Source organism: Cheilinus undulatus, linkage group 16 (assembly GCF_018320785.1).
Source record: "Cheilinus undulatus linkage group 16, ASM1832078v1, whole genome shotgun sequence".
Taxonomy (NCBI): domain Eukaryota; kingdom Metazoa; phylum Chordata; class Actinopteri; order Labriformes; family Labridae; genus Cheilinus; species Cheilinus undulatus.
The window spans coordinates 23,231,414-23,247,534 of NC_054880.1; the positions used below are offsets into that span (position 1 = coordinate 23,231,414).

The 16,121-nt window shown below is 37.7% G+C and overlaps 1 protein-coding gene across 3 annotated transcripts in view; it reads left to right on the forward strand.

Annotated features, from left to right (window-relative positions):
* The window catches only part of trps1 (trichorhinophalangeal syndrome I), a 176,849-nt gene that overhangs the window by 81,417 nt on the left and 79,311 nt on the right, over positions 1 to 16,121 (forward strand). For all 3 annotated transcript variants that reach the window (XM_041808723.1, XM_041808725.1, XM_041808724.1), the window contains exons 5-8: positions 5,769 to 6,372; positions 8,806 to 9,020; positions 9,489 to 9,699; positions 9,792 to 10,035. In XM_041808723.1, coding sequence (XP_041664657.1) covers positions 5,769 to 6,372; positions 8,806 to 9,020; positions 9,489 to 9,699; positions 9,792 to 10,035 — 1,274 coding nt within the window. The remainder of the gene's footprint in view (positions 1 to 5,768; positions 6,373 to 8,805; positions 9,021 to 9,488; positions 9,700 to 9,791; positions 10,036 to 16,121) is intronic.

The window sequence follows — 16,121 nt, forward strand, 5'->3', positions numbered from 1 at the left end:
CTCACTGGGATTTCCTGGTAACATACATACAACATACAATTTTATAAAAAAGTAGGCCCATTATTATTAGGTTAATATTGGTTTCAGCAGCTAATAGCTTAAAAGTTCATTTCTGCCCATGTTTGTAGCAGATATATTGCCTGTACATATCTGCTAAATGCACAGATGTACCAGAAGGTGAAGCACTAAGTACGTGGAGTTTGAGCAGAACTGTCAGATCTACCTTAGCTGAAGTTTTTCCCGCTTTTATTTTCTTCCCCATATTTCAAACTTTAAAAGATCTTCTAAGAAATGAAGTTTGAGGTATGAACTAAAGTTAGTTTTTCTTTTACTCTTGAGAAGAATTTTTTTGTGTTAATTCAAGCACTTTGTCAGGATTGTCTCAGTGAACCTCACTCAGACCTTCTTGCTTAATTAGGAGGATTAATTTTAATTATAAAGTACAAGCTCCACAAAACAAAGCCCCATATTTTTATGGTTTTCACTACAAAGCTCCACTGTCTGTCAGCAGGTTATTGTGCTGTTTGTAGCTCTCAGAAAAGCAGATAGATGCAGCCTGGATTTACTGCTACTGTATAAATATATTTGGCAGTTAATGTATGTAATCCAACAAATATCTTTGTTTTTCATCACTGAATCTGTGCATTTATCATTTTTTGGTGTGACCAAGTACTGTCTTGTTTTATGTCTGTTTGTAAAAAAAATAGAGACATGATCTCTATTGATAAGTTGTTTGAGTGAAGCATTTGCTCATCTACAGTTAAAATCAGTGTTTAAACATATAACTTACGCAATTTTACGAGACATGTGCATGCTTGAGTCTTACAATTAAACCCCTTTTTTGCACCGTGCTGTTTCATGTGGACAATGTTAACAAATTTTGAGCTTGTCCTCCACAGGCAGGAAGTCACTAACTCGGTAAACTATTTCACTCTTGGTGCAAAAGTTTAAATAAAAAAAAACTACAATGATCTAGCAGAAACATGAGTAAAAGGAATCCCAGCAATGATTACTGTAAAACAGATATCAGAGACATCTAAACACAATTCAAAACACATTTACACCCTCTGCCTTGGAATCATAGGACAATTATGCTGATTTGAAATGTCAGTAGGTGGAGCTTAGATCAGTTTACTCTCAGAGTTGAAAGGATAAGCACTGTCAAATAAAAAATCCTGCTTTGGGAGATATTACCACTCCAGCTGTGTAATTTGACTGAGTCACAGAGTGAAGACTGTAGCTTCCACAAATTTCTTTAAGAGAATAAAATCACACAAATATGATGGTTTGGAATTATCTTATAAATAAGGATTTGCCATGATTTTTCTTCAAGCGGTCAGTGAAGTCCGACCAGTTCAATCATACAAAGTACAATGAGTTAAAGACTTTGGTGTCCTGTGGTATACAGTATCCAAAGATTTGAAACATTAAAGAAACCACTAAGTGATGATTTCTCATGACATGGGTCGATTTTTTTTTTTTTTTTTTTTTTTTTTTTTTTTTTTTAAACAATCAGGCATCCTTCAGTTTGATTGTTTCCTAACAAAACTGCAACTATCCTTAAATACTTAGCCTTTAGTGAGGATTTTAAATCATTATAAAATGATGCCTCATTCTGTAAATGTAGACTGAAACTAAGCCTAGATTCAAAGGTTCTTTTGTAAATGCTTTCATGATTATGCACATTCAGATGTCATGCTTTGAAATAGTTGTAGTTGTCCTTTATTCTTTGGGATTTAAAGTTTTGGGACTATTAGATCTTTGACTGAGTGTGAACAGTACAGTTTTGTCTAAAAGCTTCAAACAGGATGATCTAATAAGTGTGCGTTTGTGAATGTGTGCGCCTACTTTTGTATGCGGAGTAGTTTAGGAGTTTAATTTCACTTAGTCTGTTATGCCCGTAAGTCACGTAATGGACAGGCACAAGCATACACACTGTAGTCTAGTTCGCACACACACATGCACAGGCAGAGTCAGAAATAGAAAATCCAGCGGGCTTAAGTCGTCATTATGAAGAAAAAGTGAAAGTATTAAAAAAAACACGAATGAAAGGGGTCTCTATTCTCTCTATCCCTCACTTACTTTTTCTCTCTCCCGCCCACGTTTGGAAAATTCCATGTTGTCATTTGCTACGACGAGATTCCCTGTCAACCAATCAGACAGCGGGAAAAAAAACTAGTGGAGGAGAAGGAAGAAGAAGAAGAGAGAGAGAGGGAGAAGTTTTAAAAGCAGTAGTTATAATGGGCTGTTAGGCTGGGTAATGAAACAGCTGTCAGACATATTTAACTTTCTCTCTGTCTCATCATCCATCTCTGTCTCTTCCTCATCTTCTGTTGAGTTCGCCCTTGATTCTTCTACTCCCTTTCCCTGTCTCGTCCTCTTCCTCCCCCCACTCATTCACGTTCCTCTTCATGTCTTTCTGTCCATGCTAAAATGACCTGATGTTTGGCTCTTCTCTAATTGTCTGGGCATGGTCTGTGGGATGTGATGATTGGATGATTGCTGTAGTGAGATCACACACAGTAATAGATCTCATTTGGCCTTCTGAATTTATTCTCTTCACTGACACTGAAATGTACCAGTTCACACTTTTAATTTGTTTTTACTCTTTCTGTTGCGTGTGTAAATGTTCCATCTCTTACAGTGCCCTTTTTCTGCCCTTTGTAAATTTCTCAGCACAGGCAGTTACTGTTAATGAATATTAATTCCTCTTTATTGCCTTTGTTTCTGGAGGACACAGAGAGACTTTTAATGTGGCTAAAAAGGAAAATACATCAAATTTCATGGCATTATTCCACTAAAATCAAATGTTACGGGAAAGACAACATGTACTGACAGACAAAGATGAACTGGTTAAAATAATAATTTTCCAATTTGTATTTTTATGTTAATTAAATGCACAGTGTTGCCAGGAGATTTTCAGTCAAATCAAACAAAAGATGATCATGTAGAGCCATAGTTCTCAACTGGTATCGACCCAAAAGTGGGTTGCAACACTATTTTCAGTGAGTCATGTATGTGTGACTAGGGAAAAAATGTGGCAAAATGTCTATGATGTGCTTTTATTTTTAAGTAATTGAACAGTGTCAGAGATTTAGGTCATGATTTGTCATTAAGGAAGTAGAGGATTCCTGATGCCCAACCGATGGAAAACCACTGATAAAGGGGCTCTATGCTCAGCTCTGACGACCCCTCGTCCCTTTTTTTATTTTTGATTTAAGGACTATAGTTCAAAAACTGTTCTCTACAAGGTGTATTTACTTAACAGTAAAACAAAGTTTTTGTTTCATGCATGAAATTCACATGATAAGGTAGAAAAGCTGTTAAAATAACCTTCCTGATTTACACTGCGGTTATCGTTTCGTCTTTCAATCAAACAACAGAAAGGTTTTGATAGTGGTATTGATAGGGACTCTGATTGATAAGGGGCTTTGGATTGAATATGCAACTTGTTTATCTGTCTTTCTTTAGCAACGTTGCAACTTTTCTGTCCTATTAAACATAAAAATAATGGATTGTACGTCATAAAGTACCTATCAAAAAAGTATAAAACATTTTGACAGTCTTATCAATAAAGTACCTTGGTTAATGCACACTTGATAAAGTTTCAATGTTTATTTTTGTTTCTTCAAACTTGAAGTGTATAGTATTGTCTCAATGCTTATATTTGATTTATTGTTTTTTTTTTAATATCAAACTTGATTAGATAATTTGAAATAATGACTCAGTACCTTTTAGACCTTCTTTAAATGAAGATAATCCTGCCATAATTGATAACTGTGATATTTATTGTTACATCTCTCCTGTTCAGTAAATTGCTGTTCACTAAAAGCACCGTTGAATGCAGTTTTGTTGAAAGGCTGCTCAATTCAATAAGTAGGCCATGAAAGTGGTCAGTTGCATCTCCTTTTGACTTGGAAATGTCTCGTGGGACCAAAATATTTCAGGAGTGGAGGTATGAGGGGTTGGAGTTGGGGGAAGTGTTGGCCATAGAGCGCACAGTCTATGGCAGAGGATAATCATGTTTTATCACATGTAAGCAGCACAAACATAATGTATACTGCAACAGAACTGCATCCTCCAGTCACTGTAAACAAGCACTCAACATTTTAGACAAGAAACCATTCAGTTTTCATCACTGCCATATCCTTAAGAAGTATAGTCTATGCAGTTGATTTAATACAAAAATGTCTGTCTAGAATATAGAATTGTACATGGCTTAGCACCCTCACCTCTATCAGGCTTTTTAACTTCACATCTAGCATTTTCAAAGCAGCAATAAACATCTGGAGTCTATAACACTGGCTCTGTCATGTTGGCTGCTGTGACAAGAAACTGAGTTTTACAATAACAACAACAACAACAACAAAAAAATAATTATCTGGGTTTGAAAACTGTTGGAAATATTTGAGGTAATGCAAGTGTTCAATTTAAAACATATACAGTGCAATCAGAAAACATAACAAGATTGAAAAAGCTTCTTTTTCAATTTTGTTATGTTGCAGCCTGATGCTACAGTGGAAAAAAAAAACACTTTTATTCCTAACAATCTTAATGCAGTACCCAATCTAATTGAGATTAATATGGTATACTTTGACATTTTGACTTGTTCTTGGGTGTGCATTGGGAAAAATAAGTTTGATGTAGACATTTCTATGAGAAAATTCAAGATAAAGGACCTCTAAATGATTTTGAGATTCATTTATGACAAAGTTTCACTAATACCTTGTTAAATATAATAGGAATAATTTATATCATCAATCATTCATGCAGTACTTTGGCTAAATGTTTGTAGTTATACATCTTTGGTAAATGCAGTTCAGCAGTTGCTTTTTACTTGCCAGACCTCCAATAAAAGTCTGCCAACTTTCAGCATCAAACCACAGATACGTAAAGAGACAAATCCAAATTGAACAGTAAGTAGTCTAATGTCATTGTAAGGCTCTGCAGGTTGCTGGCTCAGCCATATAGCCAGCAGCAGGCTGTAATCACCTACAGACGCAGAGAGGACCTAATAAAAACCATACGAGTGTCAGGTTGCTCACTGAGTAATACAAAATCTTGGCTGCATTCTCTGGATACTACAGTAGAGTGATAGATACATGTTATGTGTCAGTTAGTTAGAGTTTAAACAGCCTTTTAATTGTCTATGGTTACACAGAAATGATGGATTACACATGTTGTGAGTTTAAGAGCAGATCAGGCATAATTTTCCTCACAGCTCTTTGTGTAAAAACTCACATCATGTGTCCCATAAATCTCTGCTGCATAGGAATAAAAATGATTGAGATGATTTTATTACTTTTGATCTTTATTGGTGAGGTATACTTCTGATATGAGCACTCATACTCCAGGCTAGCATCTGATTACTATTGTCTGATGTCTAGTGAGGCTGCTGACATCATTAATATTGGTCAGCATAGAGGTTTAGTACTTGAATACTGAAGCTCTTTGATCTTTTATCAAACTGGGAGAAACTCAGCTGGATTGTAAAGATGATTAGTGTTTACAACCTGAAACTACAAACCCAAAGTGAGGTAAAAGTAAAAGGTATAAAATTAAATATTAATATGGCATGCCTTCAAGCTGGATGGGTAAGAATTACACCCATACATGACACATTGTTAGTCTGTCTGACCTTTATTTAAAATGCTTCTTTTTATTGCAAGATAAAAGCCTTGTCAATAGGTTATGATTGTAGTGCAGGGCAGATGTTTAGTAATGATATAGCGAGATGTTTACATCTTTTTCTTTCTGTGTTTGAACAGGTGACGTTGGGTGGCACGCTGATTGGGATTGGCCGGAAGACCTCTGATTGCCAGGGGAATACAAAGTACTTTCGCTGCAAATTCTGCAACTTCACTTACATGGGCAGTAACTCCTTAGAACTTGAACAACACTTTCTGTCCTCGCATCCAAATAAAGTCAAAACTCCACCAACCACGCCCCTTTTGGCCAACAGTAACCTTTCAACACACGACAACCAGGCCAAGGAAAGGAGTCAAATCCTAGACGGGGCAGAGCGAGTCGCAGTGAGAGCAGAAGATGACTCATTGGTCGGATACTCCATCCCAGTCAGGGCATCTTCGGATCCATTAGGCTGGACGGGGGAGTCAGGTCGAGGCGCCGTGCACGCCTACTATTGGTGTAAATTCTGCAGCTGGAGTTGTGAGTGGTCAGGGGGCTCTGTGAAGCTTTTAGAGCACTATGAACAAAGACACAGAATGAACACAGGAGGTACGATGAGCCCCAACAACGCTAATCCAGACAGAGAGCGGGAGCGAGGAGGGAGGAGAGAGGGAGGAGAAAGAGACCAAGTGGCTTCAAAAAGTCGCAAAGAACTGTCATCCACCCCATCTGGCATGAGCAAAGGTAATTTATTTGCATAGGTTTTGATCAAATGTTTATAGACTGACAATTTTATTCCTGTGACTGACAGTAACCAAATTTTTGCTTTTATTTATTGTGAAACTAGCTCATTTTGGGGCTTATTAGCTGTGTTTTTGCAGTTATTTATTGGCTGGCATACTTGCTGACACCTAATGCTGCATTTTAGACAGATCTAGAGACAATATTACTACAAGTGTTGAAAGCAATACATTATACTGTATATCTATTATGGTTGGGCAGTCATGCAATAGTATGATATCCAAGGGCAGGCCAGCCCGCAGCATTACTGGGCTCTTCATAGGGCTCCGCCAACTTTTGTCCAGGTCCTGGCACGGCTGTAAAGGGTTAAAAAGATAATTAGCTGGTGCTGGCCTTCCCATGACTTTTAAATTCAAAGAAGAAAAAAGGTCTGTTTTTAAAGAGGGTTTACACTTTTCTAAAGCAATGGTTCTTAAGTGTTGTAGCTTCAGGATCCACCACAGTCTCCTCAATGACTAATCAGGACTCATATGTCACAAAATTTTAAACACTAATTTTAATAACTAAACATCATCCAGTTCAGACCTTATATAGAAGAAAAGATTTTAGTGAACAAAGAGAAAGGACAGAACAAACATATTCTACTCAGTTTAACAACAGGACATCATAAAATATATATTTTTGATAATTTTCCAGAGATCTGGTTGAATAACAAAACATTTTTGCTTTTCCCCAGAAAATTCAATGAATTGATTGCAATACTGAGAAAACATTGAAATTGATCCATTATCAGAGTAAAAATAAAGGGTATGAATGCCTGTCCAATAGTGGTTTCAGTATTTCATAAACATTTAGCCTTCATTTTAAGAGTTTAACTGAAATCAGCTCTGTGACCTACTTTTGGATCCAGACCTACCAGTTGAAAAGCAAAGTTCTAAAGTAATGAAGAATAAAATGTGAGTTTTTGTCACAAATTACATGTGGTTATCATTGCTTGAATTTAGGATTGACCTTCATGGCTGGGCCCACAAAACTTTTCCCTTTACCCCCCTCATGGGTAGCCTTGCTCAGGGGTATTTAAAAATACTCACTGTTTTGCTTTATGAAAAAAACCTACCATGTATTGTACCTGTGTTGATAATAAATTAGGAGTGTGTCTGTTTCTAACAGCAGCACTGCTTGTGTTTGAAGATGCAGTTAACGAGATGACAGAACTCCTGTTAATGATGTAGGTGGACTTTATCAAACAAACATTTGAAGTTTAATGTTAATAACCATGTATGCTGGGTGCTGCAGCAGTATCAGGCAAAATTTAAACCACCAAGTTTTATGAAGCTCTAAACCTATAGTAACACATTTAACAGGATTTGTAGAAAGTTAATTGGTACTAGTTGGTTATTTCAGGTGTTAAAGTAGATGGCAAGTTGATCAGCTTCCCGAGGCATGAACTCTCGGTTGGACAGAGATTGCCACTGTTGCAAAAAATAAATGGTATTAATGGCCTATCTTTTCTGTTCAAAAATACCCAAAATTTACTTAACATTCCTCCATCTGGTATCCAGTATTGGTCTTTGACTCCTGTGGGTGATTTCCATATTGAAAAGACCGTCTCCATCTATCTGTCAACGTAGAAACACACTAAGAAGTAGGATCATGGCAGGCCTTGATCCTTCTGATAAACAGCCTCAATGTGCTGGTGTCATGCCCCTAATTATGCATTACTGGTATTCACAGGTATGTACAGTGAGGGTCATATATCACGAACACTTTCAACCTAAGTAGGTTTTGGATCCAGGCTGCAAACATGCTTATTACTGCTGTAAAAATGGGCATTTTAACATGAGGTGTGTGTGAGACTTCCAGTTCTTCTGCAGCCAGCCTCCAGTGGACACTTGAGGAACTGCAGTTTTTTACACTTTGACATTTGCATCATTCTTCAACCACTGAGGATGCCACTTGATAAAAACATTAGACTCATTATAAAATATCAGTATCAATAGCTTTATTGATACCGTTATCAGTACTGATATCGGTATCAATATCAGTATTAGTTTCTGGAAACGTCCTTCTTCTTCTTGTGAATGCACACAAGCTATGGACCTGGGTTCAACTCCCTCTCTGCCATTAATGGCATATTATTCCCACCTCTCTTGTTCAAAATCTGTGTAGTTTTCAGCACATGATATAAGCCAATACCACATTTTAGGAAGTCAATGAGGCAAATATTAATTCTGTTACTGGTACTGGAGCTACTTCAACTACGGGGGCAAAATCTTTTCAACTTTGCTCTTCCTGTAAACTCTGACACAGCTGACCTCTACCCTCATTTTCTTGATGATTCTAGTTATTTAAGAACTTTTACTGCCAATGTTTTTCTTCTCTTTAAAACCCAAACTGTTTTATGTATTAGACCTTTTCTCTGTTGCCTGCCCGTAGGAGACCCGAACAGCAGTGATCCAGAGGCAGTCGTGACCAGTTATAACTGCCAACTGTGTGACTTCAGATACTCCATGGCCCACGGTGCAGATGTGATCGTAGTAGCTCCGTTACTCCTTCACTACCAGCACAACCACTCCATCCACCGCTGCTGCATCCAGCACTGCATGTACTGTCCACAGGGGCTTTGCCAGCCCCACAAACACCTGGGGGAGGTGAGATTAGTAAAATATTGAAATGTTTATTTGCTTGGTGTGTTGGTGTTTGCTTGGCAATTAGGAGAACGATAAGCTGTTTTGTAAGCACAAGAAAATAAAATGTTATATGAACAAGTGAGAAGTTAATTGCTCCAATTTCCAGCCTAGTTAAAATCCCCCTGCTTCTCCCTGATTCACCCACGCACACCCCCACCCTCCTTTGTGCCAGCTGCCAACGTGTGCTGTCGCAGCTGTTAAAAAGGCGGATAAGGATGGTTTACAGCCAGAATAGAGGGTGGCATCATTCAGTTAATGATGCACATTCATGCTTGTGCCCTTTGATATCACCTTCACAGACAGAAACGTCACGGTTAAACATAGAAACACATGAAGTAAACAGAGTTTCCAAAACTTAATCAACCCCATGTGCACAGCTTTGTCTGTAATAACTAACGTCACTTCCTCAAATTGAATTTTTATCATTAGGTTTCTCATCCCTTTGCTTGCCGGAAGCCCACCTGCTCTAAATGCTCTTCCAAGTTCCCTCAGTCCACCAAACAGCAGGAAACCATCGCTTCAAAACCCGCCGCCACCACCTCACCCAGCATGACCCCTCCTAATCCTAGAGGTGACCCCGCTGTGATTGTGGGATCAACTTTTCACCCCTCTAACCCCTCCCATCCTGTCGTCACACAAGGTACCTAAAGGCAGACTTTGCTTGTATATTTCGCCTGAACATTTTTTTACCTGTTGTTGGCTCCTGATTTTGTCTATTTTTTCTGATCCTAGGCGTCACCCACTTGTGCGACCAGTGCGCATTTGCCACCACTGACATTGACGTGTTGCTCCAACACTACGAAAGCTGCCACACCCTGATTAACCTAAAGGGGGCACCGCCACATGTCAAGGCTGAGGAGGAGGCTGGTGGGGAGAAAGATGGAGGGAGGGAGAGAGGAGAGGGAGAGAGAGAGTACTCATGTACAAAATGTCACTTCATCACAGAGGTGGAAGAAGAGATTTTTAGACACTACAGGTAAGAGGGAAGGGAGAAATTACATTGTTTGGGACAGAAAAAAAATATGCCATTATATATGTTTTATTTAACATGATGTAAAAAAATATGGAGTTTTTCTTTAGCCAAGTTGATTTGATCATATTTTAAAAGAAGAAAATCTACTGTTTCAATACAGGGTAAGTGATTAAATGTGTGTAATTATTTCAGGAGGAGAGCTATATATTCTATTATTGCATTTTTCCATAATTGGATTACTTTGAGTCTCATATAAATATTTCACTCTAACGTTAGGTGGGTAATTTAGTATTGTGAAGAAGGGATTTATGCCCTGTAATTTCATTTCTTGCTCTCAGTTATTCGGACAATGTTGAGTGTCCTTTTTAGACATCATAAATAACACACATTCATAATGTTGGAATATGTGTGTGACATACTCAAGATTAAGCTACATATATCTGTTAAAATGAACAGTTTCATTGAAGTCTATTTACACATATATATTAGATATGCTCATTCATATTAGCTATTATGACTATGGAGTTTTCTTTCGTCCGTACCAAAATCCAATAACTTACAAATACTGGCATTTGTAGGCTGTTAAGGAGAAGAGAGTCTTTCTTTAAATCCATCCTGCATTACTCCTGCTGAGCTATCATCATTTGAATTTGACCCTGAATCAGCTTTGAGGTAGACATTCTGTTGTGGAAAAGATAAGGTTTGCCTTATATCACTGCATTTAAGTTATCACTGTCCTGGCTTGATGTCCTTTTCAAAATCGCAGCATGAATTCGCCATATTTTAAATCTGAAACAAGTACAAGGCTTATAAAATAATACATTCCTGATGAAGGATAAATCTGGAGACATGCAGGACAGTGTTTAAATCAGTTTTTTTGAGGAAGTCATGATGCAGCATTCAATGTTACCAGTTTTGGCCTCACTTAAAAATAACATTTGAAAAATTACAACAACATTTAAAGTAAGAAGAGCTAGAACTAATGTAAGGCCATGAGGTGTTCAATTGCTAGGCAATAAAAGTACAATGCTAGGCCAAAAAGAAGAGCTAATTTGGTTTCTGTTGAAGTGGGGTTTGTGGAAATCTTATATACAAGGAATGAACATGAGACCCAACCAAAGTGTTACCAGTTCATTATTGATGCTGAGTTGTTACGTGTGCGAAGTTTGAAGAAAATCCTTTCTAGAGTTCTTGAAATACTGTGTTCTCAGTCAAGGGATGAGTATGAATGCCAATGATCTTGACCTTCGGCTTTCAAAATCAAAGCACTTTGAGTCAGATTGGACCTGTTTTTTGAAAAGTGTGAGGAAAACCCTTGGAAGCCTACTTTTAATATCATGCTAACAAGTCAGAGATGACCATGAGGATGAAGAACCTTCACCTTTGGCCTATGACCTCTAAAACCTAATCAGTTTATCCTTGAGTTAGGGTGAACATTGTGCAAAGTTTGAAGAAAATCCCTACAGCTTTCTGAAGATCATTGGACAGTTGATCTAGAGATATTCATTTCTTCTTTTTTGTTGAAACTAGATGCCTACATCACTTAAAGGTCATTTCCACTGAGTGGTCCAGTTTAGTTTGGTACGACATTGTACCGTTCTTTTTTTTTTTTTTTTTTTTTTTTTTTCTTTTGCACTCCCATTATCAAAAATTGGAGAGGGTCCTAAATAACTGACCCGTACCATTCCACTTTTTGACACCCTTCCATAGAAGTACCAAGCTTACCTATCTATCCTAAGGGTGGAGCAGGCAGAGTGCTGGGAGATCAGAGGAGGGGGGCTGCTGCAGGGCTGACACAGCAGGGTGTTTAGTTCATCTGCCCACTTTTGAGTTTGGCTCCTGGTGGCCTGAGATGGTTTTCAGGTCTCTCCAAACTCCCCTGGTGTTGTTCTCCTGCAGCTGTTCTTCCATCTTCTTCCTATACATCCTTCCCCTCCATGATTTTTCTCCCTCTGGACAGTCTTCAGCTCCTCATTGTTTCCTGACTTTTAGGCCCTCTTCTTCTCCTTCAAAAAAGCCTTAGTGTCAGGATTAATCCAGGGAGTGTTGTTGGGGAAACACTGTACATTCCTGGTGGGTACGGTGTGCTCCTCACAAATGGGAATTCTTATAACAAAAGAAAAAATCTTAAAATGCATCTCACAAGTCTGCAGTTGAGTTTGTTATTCAGATAAAGAAATAACAAATTTAGCCCGAGTTTCATATAACTATGAGAGTAAGCTTATTAGTAGGTTTATAATGATGCACTGTTTCCTTTGAATCAAGAAGTGACTTGACAGAACAGCATTGAATGTATAGGTTAAGAACTAAAAAGACCTGTAGACATACTTTCATGTTTTATCAGAGGAGTTCAGGTATTGAATGATCAGTGACAGTATTTCTGCTGATTGTACATCTCGTTTTTTATTTTTTCATTTCCATATAGTGGAAAATGATTTAATTTTCATGCATATTCCCTTTGTGTCACAGTTTAAGCAATAAACTTTGTTCTTAAAGCTTTGATGGTTTAGACAAAACTCCAACACCCAGTTGTGCCCACAAAAACACCCACAAACACACACGTTAAATTGGTTTTCAGTGACAGAGAGCTATAGAGAATGCTGCAGAAAGTTTGGATGAGAAAAATAGAAGAAGGTGATGTGGGGAAACTGCGGCAGGGGACACAAAGGCTGAGAGATACAAACAGCTGGAGATAGCTGTGTGTAATCTGTGTGACTATTTTAGTATTGATCTAGTCTACTGATCTGGATAGCTTATTGGAAGAATCTCACAAATTATCACACACACAACCCTTCTTGTTTACTTGCACACACAACAAAACACATTCAGTCTAAAAGAGCAATCACAACATGATTTTGACTTTAAATCAATGGCAGATTTAGACGTGCGATTCATTGCAGGGGAGAGATGAGAGAAGTGATGAAGTGAAAGAGGAATGAAGGAAAACATTAAAGGAGAAAAACATTGTTTTCAGGAGGGATAATGAAAGAAAGAATCCAAGATAAAACATGAAAAAAGAAAAAAGGTGACAGAAAGAGAGAAAGAGTACTGTTGGGATTTAGCAGTCCACTCCCACGCTTAACAAAATTTGAGCTCTGAATCTCAGAGCTCAGATCGAATCAAATCAAAGTGAAATACAGCCAGAAAGTTTCACACCAACAGATGCATCGACCTAAACTAAAATGATTCCATGACAGTTTTAGAAAACAAAAATTCAGGATTTGATTACAGGAAGCTCAAAACAAAGGACCTGTTTTAAAGCTGTTAGCACTGAAGGAAACTAATCAATCCCTTTTAAAACTTTCTGCATCCTAACTCTCAGTGATGTTTAAAAATCTGTTAGCATGTAGTATGCTTTTGTCATGGTTGCTTAAAATGTGTGTTTGATCAATACGAACCTATATCTTTTGATAATATTTAGGATAAAGCTTTGTTATAATGTGTGGGATGTGAATACACTTTGCTTACATAAGGCTTTTGGGACCTCTTATGTGTAGGAAACATCTTACTGACTATGCAGAAGCAAATCGAATCCAAACCTGCCGAGAGCAATTTTAACCTGCTGAAAGTCTGCCTGTCCGCCCTCAGGCCATCAGTGTGTTTTCTCATTATCATAGTTGTTTACACAACAGCTAAGTATTACTCATGCCTTGCATCACTAGAAAGTTATGATTCTTGTGATTCAGACCATGTAAACTATTTCAGGTGCAACAACAAAGCAGTCCCAATCTACGCATAAAGCTCCCACAAACAATTTGTAGAGTCATTTAACTTACCATATGGGGCTCTGTTGTACGCTTTGGAGCCACAGATTGCTTCAAATAATAGAAACTTTTTAATATATTACCAATTTTATTTTAGCAGTGCTCTGGAAGGACATAGCTTCATGTAGGTCAAGCAGCTTTTCACTATAAAAGTGTCCAGGGCTTGGACAGGTATTTCAGGTCATTATTTAATAAGCTCTCTAAAGTACTGGAGACGAGATGCTCTAGCCGAGGATGTCTGTGATCCGTCTTACCATGTCAGAGCAGAGTTTTGATCCTCCTACTCTCTCTGGTAAACAGGTCCTTTCACACACACAATCAGCTAGCAGTGTGCAGAGGATTTTACATCTGGGCCTCCAGTGCTATCCCAACACTATTAAGCCATCCTGTTATAAATCATAATATCACAGCATTATACCATGGTCTTGGTGAATACTCTATTCTGATTGTCCCTCGAAGTTCCACTGGTGTCCATTAACTTCTGATATATGGACACCTATCGAACTTCTAAAATTCTGGTCAAAAAACTTAACACTGTTCCAAATTAATGCGCAGTAGCTGTTAGATGATAGGAGTAACCATAGCAACCTGAGACAGTCAAATTTTCTGAGCAGGGAGTCCAGCGTCGCCAGTCGAAGGAGCCTGTGGACCGGCATCAACCGTCACTTAACTGACATAAATAAAATGACAGACTCCAAGTTTAAGACCAGTAACTCAAGACGGTCTTATCTCCTATTTCCAATGTACGTCTTGTTCCCAAGCTCACCTTATTTCTGAGAGGTGAGTGTTGCAAAAAACTCACTTCCTTCCTGTTCTAACTTCTATAAACTAATATCAGAATATTTAAACAACATAAACAAAAGAAAAGAAGCCATTATTTCTTTGTAAAGCCAAAGGAATAAACCAGCATTTTGTTCTGTTGTGACTTCATATCAATGGGCCGCCCTATTTACTGGAGTACTGAATAACATTTACATTCCCTAAGAACATTATAGGATCGGAATGACTTCCAGTTCTTAGTCAAGCCCTCAGGCGTTACTAGGGAACAGGAATTGTTGCTTTTGTAAATCTTTCTATTTTGATCACAAAACCTATGAAATGATCAATTAGTGTTTTTCTTAATTCTGTTCTTTGGCAAGTGACCATGGTATAAACGGGTTAATGCCCTTCGAGGCGTCCAATTATTGGGGATTAATGGACTTTGCAGAGGCAACTGTCCAACGCGCAGGCCTCCATGCCATACATTAATCCCTGATAATTGGACACCTCGTCAGGCATCTACCCTTACATATGTTACTGTTTCAAGTAATAACTTATGTAGATACAAAAAGACATATTGAAACCATCAAGAATGTGGCTTATTACTCTGCTGTTACTAAACACATTATGACAGGATGCTGTGTCACAAATGAGCATGGCATACAGGCTATTGTGTCTATAGAACCAGAGACAGGAGTCATAATGGGGCATCATTGTAATTGCATTATAGATTATCAACTATAAATGCTGCCATGCCAGTGATACAAACTGAGACTTATTGTGATTTCCCTTCTCGTTTTTAAAGCAGAGGTTGGAGCAAACTATTAATGCAGCTTTGTTAAGTTTATTCAACTACTTTCCCAACAGATCTTTTGAAATTATTTCTTAACTTTAACCCACATTAACTCATCCAAGGGGTAAATTATGCATTCTTTTGTGTCTGATCTCAACACACAGAAAAGAAGGTTGAAATAATCTGCCAAATGTATTTTGGGTTTACACATAACTTCAGAAATAATTGCACTCTGGCAGCTTTGATCTTTTCTCTTTATCTATTTATATGTTTCACTGAGGGTTGTTGGCAGTAATGCATTAATTGCGATAAATCAAAATCCTTTATCAGGGCATTATTTTTTAAAAACTGATTGTCAATTACAGTTAATGTTGGTTAAACCACTGCAATGTCTCCCTTCTGTGACAGTGATGTAAATGAGCCCACTACTGCACTTTAAAGGGAAAGTTTAGTATTTTTGAAGTTTGATTGTTAAAGACACTTGGTAGTAGTATTTATATCAGCCATAAGAGATTTAATTTATTACTTTTTAGGTCAAAAATGTCAATACCAAAAGTCAATGCTGGCTAAAATGTATGCAAGATAGAAAAAGTTTGAAGCCTAAGTTCATGTCATAATCTTCAATCTACCCAGGGTTTCTTATTGTCTTTCAAAATAAAAGCAGCTCTATATCCGAACAGGAAGTAGATCACCCAGACAGTACAAAATGTTTAACCCTAAAGTGAGATTAGGTGTGTTTAACTACATACATTCTAAGATTAATTATGTTTTAA